The sequence below is a fragment of the Sceloporus undulatus genome, chromosome 4 (genome assembly GCF_019175285.1).
Source record: "Sceloporus undulatus isolate JIND9_A2432 ecotype Alabama chromosome 4, SceUnd_v1.1, whole genome shotgun sequence".
Classification (NCBI taxonomy): Eukaryota; Metazoa; Chordata; class Lepidosauria; order Squamata; family Phrynosomatidae; genus Sceloporus; species Sceloporus undulatus.
In genome coordinates, this window is record NC_056525.1 from 148,445,568 (window position 1) to 148,466,750 (window position 21,183).

The window sequence follows — 21,183 nt, forward strand, 5'->3', positions numbered from 1 at the left end:
GTCTAAGGTTATGGTGAAAATTTCCCACACATATTAATAGACATGTTGTTATGATGCAATTAACCTTAGGCTCAATAACAGAAAAATCTACTAATTAGCAGTAGGATTTCACTTCATTATCATAAGACAAATGAATTTTCAGTTTTAATCCTTTAAAAAAGGTAGGGTCCGAACAGACTGGCCGGAAAAGCCAGCTTCTAGGCAGCTTGGGGATATGGCATTTTGATGACACATAGCCCCAAGATGCCTGGAAGCCTGCCAGCCAATCAGAAGGGGGAAGCTTGAAGCTGCTCCGGTAAGCATGGCACACTGCTAGAGCACCCAGAAGATGCCAAGGGGTTGTGCCAGGTTCACCTAAGGTGACCCCGAACAAGCCGAAATAGGAGCAGATCTTTTCCACTGCTATTTGGGCCTGTGGCGGAGGATGCCTTCAGGATGGGGGCATGTATTTGCTACAGTCCCAGGGTGTTTTTAGTGGGGGCGGGTTGAAGCTGCCCCTTCATGGCCATGGATAATTCACAAAACATCTCAAGAAAGCATCTTCCCTTATGGAAAAATAGATAAATAACTGAAAAATAGATAAATAACTGTCAGAAATGGAAGTTATGATGACAGGACAGCAATAAACAATTTTTCAGTTATATAGAGTCTACTATTGTAAGTCAATAATTTCCAATAATCAACAAAATGGAGAATTTAGATAGAGGAAAATACTAATTTGCCACATATAGTTACTTACCTCAGAATGCATAGACATACTTTGCCTCCTTGTGTTAATCGGCAAAATCCAAATCTTTGTTTGCTTTCAATATCAGTAAGTACAAAGGTAAAATGTTGTCCAACTTGGGTCACTCTGGAAAGAAAAATAGATTTAAGGACGTACATATTTTCCCCAAAAATGTAAGCAGAAAGCATATGCAAAGTTATATAGATATGTTACTGCCTTCCAGTCCTTTCTGACTTATGGTGACCCTAAAGTGAACCTATCCTAGGGTTCTCTTGATACGATTTGTTCAGAAGGGATTTGCCAATGCCATCCTCTGAGGCTGAGAGAGTGTGACTTGCCTGAGGTCAACAAGTGAGTTTACATGGCCGAGCTGGGATTCAAACTCTGGTCTCCAGAGTCCTAGTCCAATATTCAAATCACTACACCACACTGCCTCTCATATGGCGACCCTAGGGCCAGAGTAACATTAACTGGGGAAAGGGGTACAAGACTCAAGTTCAGCACAGAAATGAGGACCTGCTCCATTACGGGTTGTCAGAATTCATAAGTATAAAGCTTTAAATACATTTCTGTACAACAGAGAACACTCCTCAGTCCATGAAATAGATAGGGGAGTGTTTATATTGGTGCATTCATTATCAAGACTTAATTTACAGCTTTCTTTGAGGGCAGATAAACCATTACTTCTTTTTAGGTATGAAAATTCACATTATCAGTGCCAAATACAAGCTGTTTGCCCTTGAAGGAAGAATGCATTTTCCTGTAGATTTATGAGCGTCTGCGTAATTCTTTAGGAATGTGAACTCATTCATATGACAGATTATTTTTTACACAAAAGTAATGAGTTGCTTCTATATCTCATGTACTAATGCTTTATTACCTTGTAACTTTATAATACAAATGAAAGCTGGAAAAAAATAGTGGCTTATTTAATGTGTGTATTCATTAAGGAAAGAGTCACTCTGGAAGGAAAATATACTTAAGGAAGTAAGTTTATAGAATTAAGAATAGAATAGAGAAAGTAAATGGAGATGCACTCTTTCTCTGCGTGTGTCTCCCTCTCCATCATACAGTGCTTTGAACCATTGAAATTACTGGGAGGACGTACAGATGTGGACTAAAGAAAAGGAAGTATTTCTTCATACAGTGTAAAATTAAATGGTAAAGCTTATAACCAAAGTTCATATAGCTTTAAAAATGTAAGAAAAAATATGGCATGTCTATCAATGGCTAATTGCTATGACTATGCTAAATATTCAGAATGCAATGTACCACTGAATAAAAAGTTCTGTTAACAAACTGAAAGGACAGGCAACTATCACCTCCTTCTGTGCTTCAAGCCATCTCATGAGACATCTGCTACTCTTGTGAGATAGAAGAGTCAACTATATGGGTCTTTTATATGATCCGTGTTATGGTTATGTTTTTAGGGCTCTGTACTCTGAGGGGAGGAGTACAAAGGGACTGTAAAACTGTGGTTCACACCATTAAGCTTTAATTTGTGCACTACACTGTTATATTCCCACTAAAAGAAGATTATTTCTGAATACCCTAAAAATTTATATATGATATGACTGAGGTGTCAGTTACCTCTTTAATGTTCACTTTAGGGTGGCAACAAGTTTCTGAATTAGGCACAAGGGTAGCCCCATGTAGAGCACATTACAGAAGTCAAGTTGTGAGGTTACCAGCGTATGTACCACAGTTTTCAGATCCCCTGGCTCCAGGAAGGGTCACAGCTAGTGTATCAGCCGAAGCTGATAACAAGCACTACTGGCTGTTGCATCTATCTGGGTTGACATCTGAAGCAATGAATCCAGGAGCACTCTCAAGATGCGAACACAGTCCTTTAGGGGAAGTGTGACCCCATCTAGGACCAGTTGACATATCTCCATACCTGGATTAGGGGGCCCAACAACAAGTACCTCCGTCTTGTCTGTTTTTCCTCATCAGTCCATTACTGCCTTAAGACATTCATGCAGAGGAGAGATGCCATCTTTAGTCAGTGCTGCAATCCAGGGCATGGAGAGATATCCGGATGTCATCAGAGTACTGATAACACCCCACCCCATGTCTCCGGATGATCTCCCCCAGCGGCTTCATATATGTATTAAATAGCATTGGGGACAGAATGACATCTTGAGGGACACCAGATTTGAGCTCCCTTTTAGAGGAGGAATTGTCCTCTAGCATCACCATCTGGAATCTGCCCGAGAGACAGGATTAAAACCACTGCAATTCAGTGCTCCCGACTCCCAATTCTCCCAAGCATTCCAAAAGGATACAAAGGTCAATGGTATCGAAGGTTGCTGAGAGGTCCAGAAATACCAACAGGGTCACACTTCCCCTATCATCTAAATTTATTACGGCACACAGCCAGTATAAAACAATAAAAAGTATTCCAAGAGTTCAAAGGTATATGTTCATGTACACATAGCATAAATAACATATGGATAAAATGTTCAACCTCGAATATCCTCGCTAGGTTATGACAAGGCGAAATCTATCATCTCTCAGCGAATCAAGGATATTGATTTCCAAACCCATAGAAGCCAGTAAGCCCTGTATCCCATTGGAGAAACTGGAAGACCTGGCAAGCCTGCTAGATACTTTGAGTACTTGAATGTCCCAAAATTTAGAAGGGCATTTATGTTAGCGAGATTTAACATTCTTCCATCTTCTGTTTTTGAGAGTAGATTTAAAAAGGTCCCGTACCAATGTAGACATTGCCCTTGTGGCTCAGAGGACATTGAGACAATTAGTCATGTTCTTCCCCTGTCAATACCCAGACAAAGATCGCCCACTAAGGCAACCATAGCAGTCTCAACTCCATATCTTGCCCTAAAGCGGGTTTGAAATGGATCCAGATAATTTGTTTCATCCAAGTCTACTTGGAGTTGAAGGGCAACAGCCCTCTCAGTCACTTTGCACAAAAACTATATACCATTCACAAAATCAGTTTGGAATTGTCAGCATTCATACATTAACATTCAATATAATACAGTGACTAAATAAACATTCAGCACAATATATATTTTCAGAATTCATTAGGATACAAATAAAAATGTGTTATTGTAAGGTAAGCGTAAGCAGTAAATAGATGTAAGGATTTTATATCAACGGTGAATCAATCTGAACGTTCATTTATTGGAAAATTCCTTCAACCAAAAAAATCCTAGATCTCAGGGAAGTTAAAAGTAAGCATGTAGATATGATCCCAAATTCTCTTTAAACAGGCTTTGAAATAAATTGTCTCCTAAATATTGCTATTTATATGATTTTAATACCTCATCCACCATATATGGATTGTAGCAAGAAATGATGCAATAATTGTTTTATCACATAAATATATGTTTTAAGAGAAACAATTAACAGGATACTGTGTTTGTTCTTAGACTAATGTAAAGGTTGCAGTTCTCTAAAAATTGTACAGTGTGCCCATGTTATACGCGGGCGCACCATACGTGGCTTCCAGCATACGCTGGGAGCCTGCACCAGAAGAAGCCTCGGTGCACCTGGAAGGAGTAATGAGGCGCGCACCGCAGGTATGTAATGGGGCTCTAGCACACGTGTTTTTCCTTGCGCAAGGGCCCCCCAGAACAGATCCCCCTCATAAGGAAAGGGCACACTGTACTAGGCACTCCTGGATGAAAGGGATTATAGAGACCCATTTCAGCCTGCCTATGAGACATAGAAAGCTTTGGTTGCTTTTGTAGATGACTTACACAGGGAGCTAGATAGGGGAGCGTGTTCCTGTTAGTTCTGTTGGACCTCTCCAGAATTTTTGATACAATCAACTTTGGTATCCTTATGGATTACCTCTCTAGGATGGGGCTTGGGGGTAATGTTTTACAATGGTTCCCATCTTTCTTGGAGGGGTGTACTCAGAAGGTGGTACTAAGGGATGCCTTTTTGACACCTTGGTCATTATTCAATTGTGTCCCTCTGGGCTTTGTTCTATCCTTCATCCTGTTTAATATTTGCATGTAATCTCTGGGAGAGATGATCTGGAGTTTGGGGGTTCAGTGTTATCAGTATGCTGATGACACACAACTCTTATCTCTCCTTTCCATCCAATTTCAAGGAGGCTGTTTCTCCATTAAACCAATGTCTCCTGTCAATAATGGACTGGATAAGAGTGAACAAATTGAAACTTAATCCAAACAAGGCAGAGGTGTTACTGGTCAGTCAGAAGGCTGATCAGGGAATAGGGCTTCAGCCTGCAGATGTTGGGTTATACTCCCCCAAAATCGCAGGTTCATAGCATGGGAGTGTTCCTAGACTCAAATCTGAGCCCGGATACCCAGATTTCAGCAGTGGCCAGGAGTGCATTTGCAGAGTTATAAATAGTGCACCCATTCCTTGAGACGTCAGTTGTAGTTATGGTGACATATACCTCAGTTATATCCCGTCTGGACTACTGTAACACACTCTGTGTGGGGCTGCCTTTGGAAACTGTCTGGAAACTTCAGCAGGTCCAAAATGTTGCAGCCAGGCTGGGTATAGGGATCATATGACACACATAACCCTTGAAACAGCTACATTGGCTACTAGTCCATTTCTGGGCAGAATTCGAAGTGCTGGTTTTGACCTTTAAAGCCCTACACAACCCAAGACTATCTGAAAGGCCACATCTCCTTATATAACACAGGATGTGTGTTAAGTTCTGCAAGAGAGGGATTTCTCATTCCAATTACCCTTGAAAACAAGCTTGGTGAAAACACAAAAGAGAACCTTCTTTGTGGCTGCTCCCAGGTTGTGGAACTCCCTTCCACAGATACCTGGGCAGATACCTCCCTCCTGTCTTTCCACCAACAAGTAAAGCTGTTCTTATTTAAACAGGACTTTTGAATTTTAATTATGATGTCCTGTAATCTTTTAATGAAATTATGCTGTAAATGTATTTTAAGTGGTTTTAACTGTATTCACTAAATTTTTAACAATACTGTACTGATATTTAATTATCTTTTAACTTTTGTAATCACTGTTTTAATTGTCTTTGTTTTTTAAACTACTGTAAACTGTCCATGATCCTATTTTGGGAGAAATGCGGAATTTGAGTGTAATAAATGAATAATAAATAATACTATGTGTTTATTTTCATGCAAATCCCCAAATGGGGGTATTCTTAGTTTCCTTTTAAAAAAATAATTATTATAGTGATATTTAATTAATTCCTAACCACTGGATGGCAGTAAGTGCTCCTCATGTGCCCTCAAAGTTCCTACTTTTCTTGTGCTTTGCCTTAACTGTCATTTTCCAATTCAGTGGTACTGCACTGTTTTAAACAGTTTGACTAAAATATTTTTCTGCTTATTTAAGATATGGCCTATACCCATTTATTTTTCTAATGTAAGCTCTACTGAAATTATCATATGCAAACACTAGGCTGTGCAACAAGTATTTCAAGCAGATTCTGCAGTTTTGTTAGTATGTCAGAACAGCTCAAGCCCATTTTCAGATAAATTCCACAGAAGTATCCATGCCAGCCTCTTCAGTAAAACCAAGTGAAAAAAGTGTAGGAAGGCTCGGGTTTACATATTGCTCCTTTCCTTTATTCCAAGCACCAGATAAGGCTGAGAAGAGCATCTGCCTTCCATTGTAAACCTCCCACACTTACTCATGTTTGATTCACCACAATTTTGTTGTTCTTGTGGCATGTCTTCAAGTCATTTCTGATTTATAGTGGCCCTAAGGCTATCATGTGATTTTCTTGACAAGATTTATTCAGAGGGGATTTGCCCTTGCCTTTCTCTGAGAATGAGAGAATGTGACTTCCCTAAGGACACTCAGTGGGTTTCCATGGTCCATGATCCAACTGAGTTTTTCCTCAATAACCGTAGTTATTAACTTCCCCAAGTTTCAACATCATGGAGATTAACAGCTTGGTTAAAATTTGAAGTGAAAGTCTTACAATGCCTTCATGCAGATATGCAAGACAGGAGCTGTAGGGGAACACAAGAGCCAGAGACTATGGAGTTTATCAGACAAGGGAAATTGGAAGTATAATCCAATGGCGATCTGAACGCAATCATGGGGTTTAACGTTATTGCATGATAACCCACTATACGCAAATTCGGGCAATGGGAAGTCAGTCCGAACGCAATCATGGGGTTTCACGTTATTGCGTGATAGACTGTCACGGGCAAATTTGGGCAATGACATGTTATTTTCACACACACACACAGCAAACCAGAGTTCTATGACAACTCTGGCTTGCCATAAATGAGTAGTGTACTGGCATGTATTATTTAATCACCCCTTCTTGCTGCAGGAGTGGCTAAACCAACCATAGAGCTTTGCTTCATGGTTGCTTTACTATATCATCCAGCACCTTCCCTCATCTTATTTATTCCCTCCCCATAAAGCAGAGGAAGAATCCACAGTTTTGCGGTAGTGGTGCCTGTCACCTTTAATTCCTCTAAGGACATGTATTAAAAAATCATGAATACCCCAAATAACTTGAATACTTTTTTGATCAAGCAATGTAGGCAAATGACCACTGTTGTATTGTAGAGACCATTTTTAAAAATCCACAATAAAAGTAATACAAAACTGTAACCACGCAACTTCTTAAATATGACCTTCACAAGATACTCTTTGCTTCATGGTTGCTTTATTATATCATCCAGCATCCAGTCTATGTATTCTTATAGAAAGCCTATCTGTAGAATCATCACTAGAAAAATGGCTACTGCACCAAAGCCAAGCTGAATCATGCGCAGAACTTGGCAAAATATATTTTTGGACTATGCTTGCAATGGAGTCTACATGTTGATGTCCAAAAATTAACTTTTTCAATTTCTTGTTATATCTTTTGTCTTTTTTTAAAATTGTAGCTAAGCCATACTTAATTCAGAGAAATTCCCAGTAGAATGTGTTGAAATCAATCTGTAGCATCTCCAATAGCTTCTCAACAGAACATTTTAAACAGAAAATATAATGACTGCAGAGCAAGACTATTTTAAAAAGCTTCATAGAGAAAGTACATTTTATATGCTTTATGCCAATTGCCTTTCCAGTTCAGCTGGAAAGAAATAAAGAAGGGAACATAAGTATTCTTATATATACAAACATATACATTAATAGCAAAGGTATACTACACATTTATGTTTTTTCATTAAAAATGTAAAGGGTCTTTGGGAGATTTAGTGCAATGACAGGATTACAACCTGAATACTACAGTGTAGAAAGCAGTTCTTCTTGATGTGATTGTACAAGTATTCAATGCATTGTAAGTCTTATTTTAAAAAAGGGACATACTTCCCAGTGTAGTCTCTCTCTCTCTTGCTCTCTCTGTGTGTGAGTGTGTACAGTTAATATTAGCTTTTTTAAATTAAAATGCTACAGTAGGACATACCTTGCAATGTCAAAAGGAAAGCAGAATTTAGGTATGATCTGGAGTATTTCCTGTAAATACAGAAGAAGGAATGTTAGATATGTTTACAAATTACTTTACTGCTTCTATAATATTGTTCACTTTTAAAAATTGAAAAATGAAGCAATATTTAGCTAGAAATTTTTTTTAAAAAACTTTAGCATACGTTCCTGGACTGAAATAATTGATTATTTAAAAGGAATTAAGTTTGTGCTTTGGCAGATTGCAAAGACAATGCCATAGAAACCCCAGGAGGGAAAGGCCTGGCCTGAAGGGTATTAACACCCTTCACATCCCCGCTGGGATTCGCTTCAACAAGGCCATATGGATTTTACAAGAAGCACCATACCATATGGGTAGGCCACGTCTGCTGCTACTTGTACTACAGACTAGCCACAGGGACTTCTGACAGATCCTGGCTCAAAAATCCAAATGTTGTTTCAATTAAAATGCAAGCAGAGAAAGGGGAACCAAGTTGGCAGCAAACTGAATTTACTGAGAGCTAAACAACTCTATACACATTTCATAAGCTAATGTTTTAAAAAGCTGGAACTCTCCATTGCGTACAAAGCAGAAATTGTACCATTAACCCATTAGGATAGCACAAGGTTCCAAACACAATCTACTGTCATTTTAAAAAGTAAAGAAATAAAATGTTCTCATATTTTTACAGATGTTATCATTTTCTTTCTTCCCTTTTCTATCTGTATTGCTGTTTAGCAGCATGTAAAATGTGTTAATATAAAAAGGACCCATGTTGGCTTTGAAAACTATTATGATGCCTCAAAAATTGAGTAGTATAATAATAGCAACTGTCACCCCAAGTAGTCAACATCATACTGAGAACTGTTTCACAAAGAATATTAGTATATTTTATACTGTGTCATTTATGTGTATTGCACTGTACAGACTAACATAATGAAGATACAATCCTGTAGTGAGAACCTAGATTTAAGTACTGACAAGGGAAAAAAATGGACAGCAGAAAGGAGAAAACAGAAATATAAAGAGGTGAATATGAGCAAGTGCAGTAACATGTACATAGATTTTGCTGCAAGTTAGGGTTAAACATTTGCTTCTTATATTAATGGAAAGTGAAGATTTTGAGGAAGGGTTCAGAACAAGGGGTGGCTAAGTCAGGGTACCATAAATCTCCAGAGCATCATAGATACAGGTTGTTTCAGGTATCAGGTTTAAATTTAAACCGAAGCAATAGTTTCCATACTGCCTCCAAAGACCACTGAAGTGTTGTTAAACTGAACAGAAGACAGTATTACAGTAAAGCTTGGCCATATGCATTCCCATGGAAAATGTGATCACGTCTGGGGAAAGTTTTCACCTCCAAAGGCAATTTCCCAGTTTAGTCCCTACATTCTTTGATTTTGTTTAAAACTGTCAATATTGCCTTCTCTGGATTTGTTACACATTGTAGAAACTGACTTAGAAGTACAGTATCTTAATGTAAGAGCCGCTTGTTTGTAAAAACAGCTTTGCCTATTCATTTCCATGTCAGAGACAGCGTTACATGCAGAACATCACTATACACATGGAGTAAATATCACACATAAAGGAAATTTGATAAAATAAGGAAACTACTCTCATACAAAACACTCTAAACAGCCACCACCAGGCTATGAACTAGACTTTTGAATTTGCTATAACTGAGGAATACTGGTCAGTTAAAACCAGGTTACATTTTCTTTATACTTTCTTTAATTTATTAACCATGGCATTTTTAATTCACTGAAATATTATGTTGACAGAAAAAGAAAGAAAACAAAATTTCTGTAATCTGTTCTATTTGGGAAATAATGGGGCCATACAGACAGGCCAAAATAAAACTGCTTCAGGTCACTTCGAAGGTATGCTGTTTAAATGACACATGCCTCTTAACAGGCCAGAAGCTGTGCCAAGGCAGTGCTCCAGTCCTTAGGACTGGAGCATGGCTTTGGCACAGCCTCTGGCCTCTTAGGACGCATGCATCATTTAAACAGAATACCTCCAAAGTGACCTGAAGCAGCTTTATTTTGGCCTGCCTGTACAGGCCCAATGGTTACTTCTTTTTTTCAGTTTTCAAAAAGCCTTAGCTCAGTACAGGTATAATCCTGGCTACCAGCGAATTGTCTGGTTCATGTACACTGTAGAAATAAAGCAATTTCACATTACTTTATCTGCCAAGGCTCCATCTGACAGAATCCTGGGATTTGTAGTTTTGTCACGCACCACCACTCTTTGGCAGAGAATGCTAAAGGCCTTTTAAAGCTGCAAATCCCAAGGTTCCATAGGATGGAGCTACAGCACCTAAAGTGGTGTCAAATTGCATTATTTCTACAGACCTGGTTTGCTAATCAGATAATGCATCTGGAATTTATGCTTCACTATCTTCCCAGAGGTAGTTTTTTCTCTTCTATCCCTTTCCAGGCTTTAAATACTGAGGCAAATCATGGATACCCTACATATGCTCTTATATAACCATTTCCAGATATGGTTTTACTCTGTTTACAAGGATGTGGTCTTTAAGCTTACAAGAGAACCATGGTTTACATTAGAACATATGCAACACTAAACCATGATTAAAGGAAGGAAGGAAAGGGAAGAAATTACTTCAGGAATCAAGTATTACATCTGCAACAGAACCTTTTTAATACTGAATGTTATGTTTTCAGCAAAGACTGTGACATTCATCCTATTATATATATGATAAGTAATAACATCTTGGAAAGTTAAATATATTTTTTTAAAAAACGTCAACAAAAGGTAGATTTACCAAATTACAGTCATCCCTTTTGATTTGCAGGGGATCTGTTCCACACACACACACACACACACACACACACACACACTGCGAATCAGATATTGGGGTCCCATTGATTTCAATGGCTGCACGCTCCTGGGGGCACGCACACCATTTTGTTCCCTCCCTACTTTCAATCTGTAAATAATCAAGACCGCAGATCCCAAGTCCGCGAACAAGGAGGGAGGACTGTATATACCAAAACCCACAAAGCAAACTTAATGTTCAATATTACCCAAATTATTTGGATTAGCACTATCAGAGTAATGATTGTACATAATGGGCCTTTAAGTGGTAAATATTGTATAATTTGTTATTAACAGAGATCCCAAACTATAATTTGTCCATACTTCACAATCCTGATCAGCAAGCAAAGAAGCTGTAGTTGCAGGAATTTGTAACAATCTTCTACCGTTCTGTTCTTCAACACAATATAAACACACATACACTATTACTGTTTTCCTTGTAATAGATAAATGTATGAGTTCCTTCTGCAACATTGTAAGAGGCAGATGAACTACAAGACTTTCCCACTGTTGTCTTCCCTCCCTCCCGCTATCCTCAGTCAGAACACATGCATGCAGGCACACATGTGCACGCACACACACACACACACACACACACACACACTCTGCAAAACACAACCTCAGCTCGCTTCCCAACTGGCAGGATCATCCCTCAGGGGACAAGTCTTTAAACCTCCGCACTCTTTAAAATTCAACCAGCCAGCAGGTCTGTAGACTAGTGTATAAACAGTATAGGGGGGAAAATCCTCCCAGCTTATGTCAGTGACAAAGCAGCTCAGCACTTGACTGTTTTTCCCCTGACAGTGTAAGCCAGGTTTACACAGATCAATAGATGGAACCTTACCTAGCTTGCAGGGCTCAGTTTCCTGCCTTAATTACAGGTGCTATTCATATTTTAAAACAAATGAAAATAATATGCCATCCAGAAGGCTTTTAAATGTCTAGCATCCAACTGCTTAAAAATATTAATTACATGATAAAAATATTAATTATGTAAAAAATAATTACTATGCCTTTTAAAGTTTGTTTTGTGTAGCACTAACACACTATATATATATATATTCACAGTTCATTGTTCTACGAAGAAGAAAACACCATTAAACTTGTACTTAAGGCTTGCCTTAGCAGGTAGAAAGACCAAACTGACATGTTTAGTAAAGAACTGTTGCATCTTGTTATAAACATGGATTGAAGTGTTAATTCTTTTTAATGAGATAGATAGATAGATAGATAGATAGATAGATAGATAGATAGATAGATAGATAGATAGATAGACAGACAGACAGCTGACTAGTGGATAATGTCAGGCTACACCATAGACACATTAGGATGGAGTTGCTCAGAAAAAAACAAGGAAATAAAAGTGTTTTAGAATATAATACAAGTAACTAAAAATCTGGTAGTTAAGCTGAAGAAACAAAACTGTCAAAACACCCAGCCACTAGTCTGCTTGTTAGAAATGGCTTTAAAAGGGTGCATGGTTTAATTAGCTATTGTTAAACAAATACTCAACACTAGTGCCCTGCTACAAAGAACGATGTGTTTTCTTGAATTGCCACTTGTTCAAAAATGTGTAATCATTGAATTTCAAAACACAAAGATCAAACAACACACCTTTGCAGAGGAAAAAGAAATATTCATATGTCTCTAAAATACAGAAGCAGTCTAAACTGTAATTTGCAAAGGACCAGAAATAAAGAGGCTCCATTAGAATGATTTTTTTTTTCTGGCTCTCCTTGTGTTCTTATTTTGAATTTACTGCAACTTAATATGGTACTGAACCGGAAAACGTCATGTTAAAATAATTCTCCTTATAATGATGTTCCAGATGTATGCACACATCTATGCATCACCACTCTGCCTTAGCTTCTTCATAAGCCCAAGTGGGAGAGATGCTGTCATAATGCTAAGAAAAATTAACATAAGTAGGTCAGCTGACCCTCACATGAAGGGCCTCACATGACAGGCAGGTAACTTACAGAAGTATGATCTGGGTGATGTAGGGGGCAGGTCTGAGTATGGAAATATAATAAGGGAGCCAGAGTGATGTAGTGCCTTGAGCACTGAACTAGGACTCTGGGAGACTAGTGTCTGAATACCCGTTCATCTATGGAAACCCATTGGGTGACCATGGGCTAGTCATATTCTCCGAGCCTCAGGCAACAGTAAACCTCCTCTGAACAAATCTTGCCAGGAAAACCCCATAACAGAGTCATCTTACAATCACCCCTAAGCTGAAAATGTCTTGAGGGTGCACAACAACATTCCTGTATGACAACCTTCTATTCCTGGGTTCTGGGCTTCAGCTTTCAGTGAGGACTGGAGAAAGTCAGTAACTTGACTTCTAATGCCCTTTGCTATGCAACTGCCTTTGAAGGACACAAGACTTTTAAGCAAAACTTTCAAGCAATCTTTGGGATAAAATTCATACAGGTTACTTTCAGCATGTACAGCTGGCCCTCCACATTTGTGGCTCTGACTTTTGTGGATTTGATTATTTGCAGATCTGATTAATATGTTCTCTCTGGGTCCTTTAGCACAACTCTGTCAGAGGCTGATCACAGAGTCAGACAGGTGGACCTAGAGATTCCTTGAGAAAATACTTCTCTAGGCATCTGTAACTAAAATTAATTAATTAATTAAAAAGATTGTATGTACAGCGCTGTGTAAATTTACAGTGCTTTATAAATAAAGGTTAATAATAATAATAGATAGGTGTTCTCTCGGGTAAAAAAATAGTGGTTTTTATTTGTATTTTTTCCATTTTCATGGGGATCCTGTGCCTTTAATCATATTAAGTGTGGAGGATCCACTGTACTGAAGGGAAAGTATTTGGGAAAGTGGCCAAGGTGTGGCACTATGATTCCAAAATTCAAAATATCTGTATTACACGTTTTTGTTCTTTTTCCGTCTCTTCATAGCCTGCTCTCTATCCCAGCAGTTATGATTTATATGAACAACTGTAAAAAAAACAGGTGTTAAAATGTTAAGGTCTAGTACAGTAGACCAGACCACTCCAGACTACAACTAGGGGTGCCATTTTAAATACTCCCCAATGTAAAAAACAAGTAAAGCAGTAGCACAGAAAAGAGACAGGTTATAGTTTAATCTACGGTACTTCCTAATATACCAGTTTTCAACCTACAGAGAGGTTTCTATAGAGAAGAATTAAAATAGAAGTGGCACATTCCATTCTATCATCACCAATTTATATACTATTTATTATCTCTCTGCCACACTGTTATATTATACATGTAGACTAGACCTAAGTTTCATTTTTAAAAAAGAGGAATCTGGCCTTTTTACTGGACCATATCCTCTAATGACTCTCTTTGGTACAAATGTGGTTAGACTGATTTCTGTGCTCAAAATGTTACACCACAGTGTTATGATACAGATATGACAATGACCAGTGCTGTAACAACACAGTGCTAAATGTATTTTCCAGCTGCACACAAAGGGGCTATCAGGTTGTGTGAACATCTAAATCTAGAACAGTGGTTTCCAACCTGTGGATCGGGACCCTTTTGGGGGTTGAATGACCCTTTCATGGGCGTTGCCTAAGACCATTGGAAAACACCTATTTAATTACAGTTATGAAGTAGCAATGAAAATAATTTCATGGGTTTGGGTCACCACAACATGAGGAACTCTATTAAAGGGTTGTGACATTAGGATGGTTGGGAACCACTGATCTAGAACGTTTCAAATGGAGTGACTGCGTAGGCATAAAATCCTTTTGTGTGAGGCACAGAGGCCATAAAGAGGAATGATAAATTCCACAGGGATAGCTGAACTTCCTGTTGTGATAATCGACAAGTCTTCTGATATTTTAAACAGAACACATTTATCATGCCATAAATGTTTGCAGGCTCAAGGCCACTTTGCTGGGACTACTTCACTTCAAGCCTTTTTGACAAGAGACCAGAAAGTACACCCCACTAAATGTAATTATTTTAGGTATCAAAAAAAGCTATTTGAACAGAAAGAGTGTATGAACATCACACAAAGCATGCACCTACACTGAAGAATTAATGCAGTTTGACACAGCTTTAACTGCCATGGCTCAATGCTATAGAATCTTGGGATTTATAGTTTGTTGTGGCACCAGAGCTCTCAGACAGAGGAGGCCAAACATCCCACAAAACTACAGAAAGGCCAAATACGGATACAGAAGACCAAATATCCCACAAAACTATAAATCAACATACATAACTTTTGTCTTCTCTCCTTTAGTCTTACAATAACCCTGTGATATAGGTCAGTATATGCCATGAGAGTTAGCATCATGTGTTCATTAGAGTGCTGGAAATTCAAGGTCAGCCAGTGAGTTTAAATGTGAAGGCTGCCGTATGAATTTCCAGCAATCTAATGAACATATAATGCTAACTGTCATGGCATACATTGGTAAGCCAAATGCCTACAGATATATCAACATTGCTATGCAAGACTTTAATCGCAAATTATATGCATGCACTTTATAACTAATTTAAAGATTAACAAGATGATAACTCAATTAATTCCAATGGTAATGAATAGGTCTATACAAGGAAGCAAGAAATGTCATGGTATCACCCTTAGAATAAATACATGTGTTACCATCAGTGTAAAAGAATGATGTGTGGAACAATTAAATAAATTAGCAATTCTGAACTGAAAATAAGCAGTGATTGATATTTTATCAAGTTCCACTTTGTATCTATTTTGTCATTCTTATAATAAATGCTGCAACTCCTCTACTAGTAGTAGCCAGCTGCATCCTATTCCTGGAAATATCAGATCTGGCTACTGTGAAAAGTCTTGATTACATCCTGTTCAGATTACTGCCAGGCACCTTGTGTGAGGCTGCCTTTGGCATTTTTTCCTGAAATTTCACTCTGTGGCCAGGTTGCTGACCAGGGCCAGTTACAGAAAACTCACAATGGTCTTGTTGCAACAGTTTTACTGGCAGTGATTTGGGAGAAATCCCAAATCAGTCAGAAATTGAAGTGCTAGTTATTTTCTTAACAGGATTTATTTAGCATTTTTAAACCTTTTTATTAACTATGGAAGTTATGGGATTGCCATAAATCAACAGGAAGCTTGAAGACACCTTGTACTTACGAGAGCCATTGTGGTGGTGTGATCTGAGTGTTGGACTAGGACTCAGAGATCAGAGTTCAAATCTCTTAATAATGCGGAGTATGACATCACATGATTTGGCCATCAACACACCAGTGGCTAGTTTCTTGTTATTTTTTTTCTGCCTCACCATGAAGATATAGCTATAGTTCCACTAAAACAATAATTCAGTTAAGGATAATCTTACTCCTTTGAGGCCATAATTGTGATTTAGGCTACCTTTATAATTATAGGAGTGCGATTTCACTAAATGGTAGAAGAGGAATATGGCATAGTTCTGAAAGTGGTTTTATTCATGAAGCTGCTAGCTACTATCATTAAGGAGCACAGACACCAATGGCTATAGGAAATAAACTTAACTTTCTAAAGGGCAAAACAGAAGGTGGGTAAGAGGCAGCTTAACACTGCCCCTGTGTGTGCTGGACTGGGGCCACGGCAACCACACACCACAACCCTGATCCAGCATTTTTCCGGGCCAAAAAGAAGTGGAAAAATACCGCTTCTTTTGGCCCAGAAAACAGGCGCCCTTGCTGCTGCAGTGGCACTTTTCAGCGCTCTTTTTGGCATGCAGCGTGTGAACGCTGTGCCAAAGGAGCACTGCAATGCTGCCCGCTATGCAGTCAGGCAGGCAACATGATGCCAACATTGGGGTGGCATCAGGTCATGCATCGTCAAACACACACATCCACAACACCCCGATGCTGGTGCTTACTAATGGTCTGTACAGCCTCTACAAGTCCTAAACTAAGCTAAGCTAAAACAGGAAGAGAACTCAGCTGGTTTTACATTTAGATAATCAGCCAAAAATGGGGACAAAAAGAGGTGATTCCTAGGAATATCAATATGAGAGAACAAGTAGATAAGACAGGAGGAGATGTTAGGTTACTGAAATACTCATTACCCCCATCACTGCTGCTCTTTCTAAGACACATTGCACTCTTTAAATGCTGGGTGCTGTTGCACTTCCAATACCACTTCTCAACAATGCATGCACAAGTCCACAAGATTCATTTTCTCTCATAATCACATCTTCTGTTGGACAATATTCTAGTTTAATAAGTCATTCATATGCATATTTTATGAAATATTTTGTTTCAACTTATTTAAGCTGAAGAGTAATCTCTTCTGCCTGAGAGATCCTTTTGCATCCTTGATTATCTTCAAATACCTCTCTCTGTGTAGGTTGCCCTATTCCAAAATCCAACAGTTAACACGAGTAGCCGTTTTGTTTACATGCTTCTGAAGGGGAGACAGATTCAGCTTCAGTAGAAAATGTTGTAACTGTCTTTGGCTTCTGGGTAGTCAAATCAATCAGACCAGCTCCATAAAATAATAGATACGGTACTCACTTGTAGAATTCTAGTCAGTGACAACGTTGGTCCAGTCTACAAATATCCTGTTATCTTAGAGCTGATGGTTGCTTATAATTTCAGTTTCAGCTGTGGAGAAACTTTCAGGAATTTGGCTACTTTCCTAACTGCATTTCTATCACACATAATTGCTAAATTGGTTTTTCTGCACAAGTTTACAGCAGCTGCTGATGTATCTGGTCTTCTCACTGTACACATGTACAGAAGCTTTCCAGTGACTTCTTGGTACTGCTACTGCTTGACAGTGTTTCACTTTCTGCAATATTTCCACTAGTTGGTCTCAATAGGAGAGCTAACTGTATACACTTTAGTCAACCAAAGGGCTTTAGTAGTTCCAATTTCTTTTGCTTAAGAAGAGAACTTCCACCTTCATTTCCTTCACATTTAACTCTTTAAATGTTGAGAGTTGTTGCATTTCCAAGAAAGTGCTGCCTTGTGCTGTTACTTTGTCTTCTATTTTGGATGTTGAGGGGACAACCACATACAGTAGGAGGGGAGGACAGTGCACTCTATACTACAGTCTAATAGTCAGTAGCACTCAAGATACAGATACGCCTCAGTAAACAAAGAAAATGTATTCCTGGGCTTTACTTCTTTAACAGAAATGTAGTACCAGACATAGAAATAGCACAGAAAGAACAGGGATAGGTTCTTATCACACATACACACACACACACATCAACATGTTTCAGCAAACGTTTTATTAAAAACCAACAGGCACATGTGAAATAATACAACTAGGTTAGGTCAGCTCCCTCCCACTCTGAACCAGATCCTTGAACCTTCTAAGGCCTGCTGTGACCAATTTAACAACTTCTTCGCAGATAAAACCTCTCGGATAAGCGAAAGTCTTGACGCTGGCATTAGAGCAGAACCAAGGGTAGAGGCATCCAGAGCCTCCGTGGACTCTATTAAACTGGATCAGTTTGAGTTGGTCAGTACCGAGGATGTGGACAAGATCCTTGGAAGCGTTCGGAAGACAACCTGCTCTCTCGATCCCTGTCCCTCATGGCTAGCGGCTCAGGGGGGACCGGTGGTAACCTCGTTGTTACACCGGCTTATTAATACATCTCTGAGGGATGGGCAATTTCCATCCAGCTTGAAATTGGCCACTATAAAACCGCTGATAAAAAAGCCCTCCCTCGACCCCCTGATACATAGTAATTATCGGTCAGTCTCGCTGCTGCCATTTTTGGGGAAGGTGATCGAGAGGGCGGTTGCAATCCAGCTTCAATCGGTCTTGGATGAAACGGATTATCTGGACCCATTTCAAACTGGCTCCCGGGCGGGCTACGGGGTTGAGACAGCCATGGTCGCCTTGGTCGATGATCTCCGTCTGGGCATCGACAGGGGAAGCGTGTCCCTGTTGGTGCTCTTGGACATCTTAGCGGCTTTCGATACCATAGACCATGGTATCCTTCTAGAGCGCCTGGCAGAGGTGGGAATCGGGGGCACTGCGCTCCAGTGGTTCTGATCCTACCTTTCCGGGAGGTTCCAGATGGTGCAGCTGGGAGACGTGTGCTCCGATAAGAGGGCCCTTACATCTGGGGTCCCTCAAGGAGCCATTCTGTCTCCCATGCTCTTTAACATTTACATGAAACCGCTGGGAGAGATCATCCGGAGACATGGGGCGCGGGGTTATCAGTACGCTGATGACACCCAAATAGTTTTCTCTATGTCTCCGACTGATGCAGTGACTGAGGATGGCGTCTCTCCTCTCGTGGCCTGTCTGGAGTCGGTAATGGGCTGGATGGGGGAAAACCGACTCAGTCTGAATCCAGAGAAAACGGAGGTACTTGTGATAGGTTCCCCTGGTCCAGGAATGGCGGTGGTTCCACCTGTCCTGAACGGGATCACGCTTCCTGTGAAGGACTCCGTACGCAGTCTGGGGGTGCTTCTTGATTCGTCGCTTCACCTTACAGCTCAGGTGAATGTGATGGTCAAGAGCACCTGTTATCAGCTTCGGCTTATTCGCCAGCTGCGTCCATACCTGGCCCAGAGGGACCTTGAAACGGTAGTACACGCTCTGGTAACCTCTCGTTTGGATTTCTGCAATGCTCTCTACATGGGGCAACCCTTGTACCATACCCGGAAGCTGCAGATGGTACAGAATATGGCAGCCAGACTGGTCACTGGTACATCCAGGACCAGCCATATTACACCTGTGCTTAAAGATCTGCATTGGCTGCCCATTCGCTTCCGGGCGCAATACAAGGTGTTGGTTATAACCTATAAAGCCCTACATGGCTTGGGCCCAGGATACCTTGAGGACCGCCTCTCCCCATACATTCCGCCCCGCACCCTCAGAACATCTGGGCAGCAACTACTGAGGGTTCCAGGGGCTAGATTGGTCTCCACAACAAGGAGATCATATTCCATCGTCGCCCCGACCCTCTGGAACTCGCTGCCCATAGAGCTCCGCTCGGCCACCTCCTTGGACCAATTCAGGAAGGAATTGAAAACCTTCCTGTTCCAATCAGCATTCCCCAACATAAGTTCCAGTTAGTCTCCCCCCCCCTGACAGCAAGGGTAGCTGGCTTATGGGGTTTTTTTAACTTTGGTTTTAAATAATTGTATTGTATTATTGTATTTGTAATGTTGGGCTTTTATGATTTGTAGTTGTTATATTGTATTATTTGATTTGTTGTTCACCGCCCTGATCAAGGGAAGGGCGGTATATAAATAAAAATTTTATTATTATTATTATTATAATCCTTGTGTAAGTAAACGAAAACATTTACATCTTCTAGAGATCACTTGAAAGCGTCTTCCAAAATGCATCCTGAGATATTCTTTTCTTTCTTTCTTTCAACACTCCACACTTTTCTCATGATTTCCTTTTCAGTGGTGAAACTTACACATTCCTGCTTTTTCAACATGCCAGGGTAGCTGATGAATCAGACTAATATGTTTATCCCTTTTCTTTGTTTTGCTGTTCACACATGTTCAGTAAGTGATTCTGGAGGCAGATGTATCCTTGCCTGCTATACATAAGCACACACAGCTACAGTAGGCTCACCTACTTTGTGAGTTAACTGAAATATATCTGTACTGTTTAAAAATAACTTTAAAATTACTTTGGAGAAATATGAAAGAAAGGGGTTACTTTTAAAATCCTTACTATAATGGCAGTCAAATAGCAGAGGGGGCTACCTTGGACCTATAGCTGTAACTAATTACTTTTCAATCCTGTGCTGGGGGAAAGGCAGCATATAAATTAAATAAATAAAGTAACTTTCCATATGCCTGCATCTACCAAGCTCCTTTTCCCAACTCTGTATAGCCTATTATCTAAATATGCTTGAATTACAGGCATTCAGCACTAAAGAGAATCTTCAAATTGTATAAACATTTCACTGCAATGAATTAAAGTGACTCGTACCATAATGATATGTGACTAATAGTAATTTCACCTGTTATTAAAAATTAGTAGAAAAGACGCACTTTAAACGAAGCTGCCAAAATGATTTCATGATGAGCATAGGTAAACAAATTTTTCTAAAGCAGGAATAGCCTAAAGCAGCCAATGGAAATTTTGTGTTGTTCTTTTTTAACTGCAACTCCCAGAAGCCCTAGCCAGCAGACCCAATAGTAAGAAATGCTAAGAGCAGTTAATCCAGCAACTTCTGGAGGTCCAGACAATTCCTATACTTACTCTGAAGCCACTGAGATTTCTCACATTGTGCAATACCCTTCTAAGAAGGATGCTGGGAGGTAAAGTCCTTTCTATACCTGCCTGGGTTGTTGCTGAGAGATGCCTTGACCAA

General features: G+C 39.6%; 1 protein-coding gene across 3 annotated transcripts in view; it reads right to left on the minus strand.

The window, feature by feature from the left end:
• DENND1B (DENN domain containing 1B) overlaps positions 1-21,183 on the minus strand; it is a 223,955-nt gene that overhangs the window by 129,376 nt on the left and 73,396 nt on the right. For all 3 annotated transcript variants that reach the window (XM_042463240.1, XM_042463239.1, XM_042463238.1), the window contains exons 4-5: positions 8,088-8,137; positions 740-853 (exon numbers count right to left, since the gene is read on the minus strand). In XM_042463240.1, the coding sequence (XP_042319174.1) occupies positions 740-853; positions 8,088-8,137 (164 nt within the window). The remainder of the gene's footprint in view (positions 1-739; positions 854-8,087; positions 8,138-21,183) is intronic.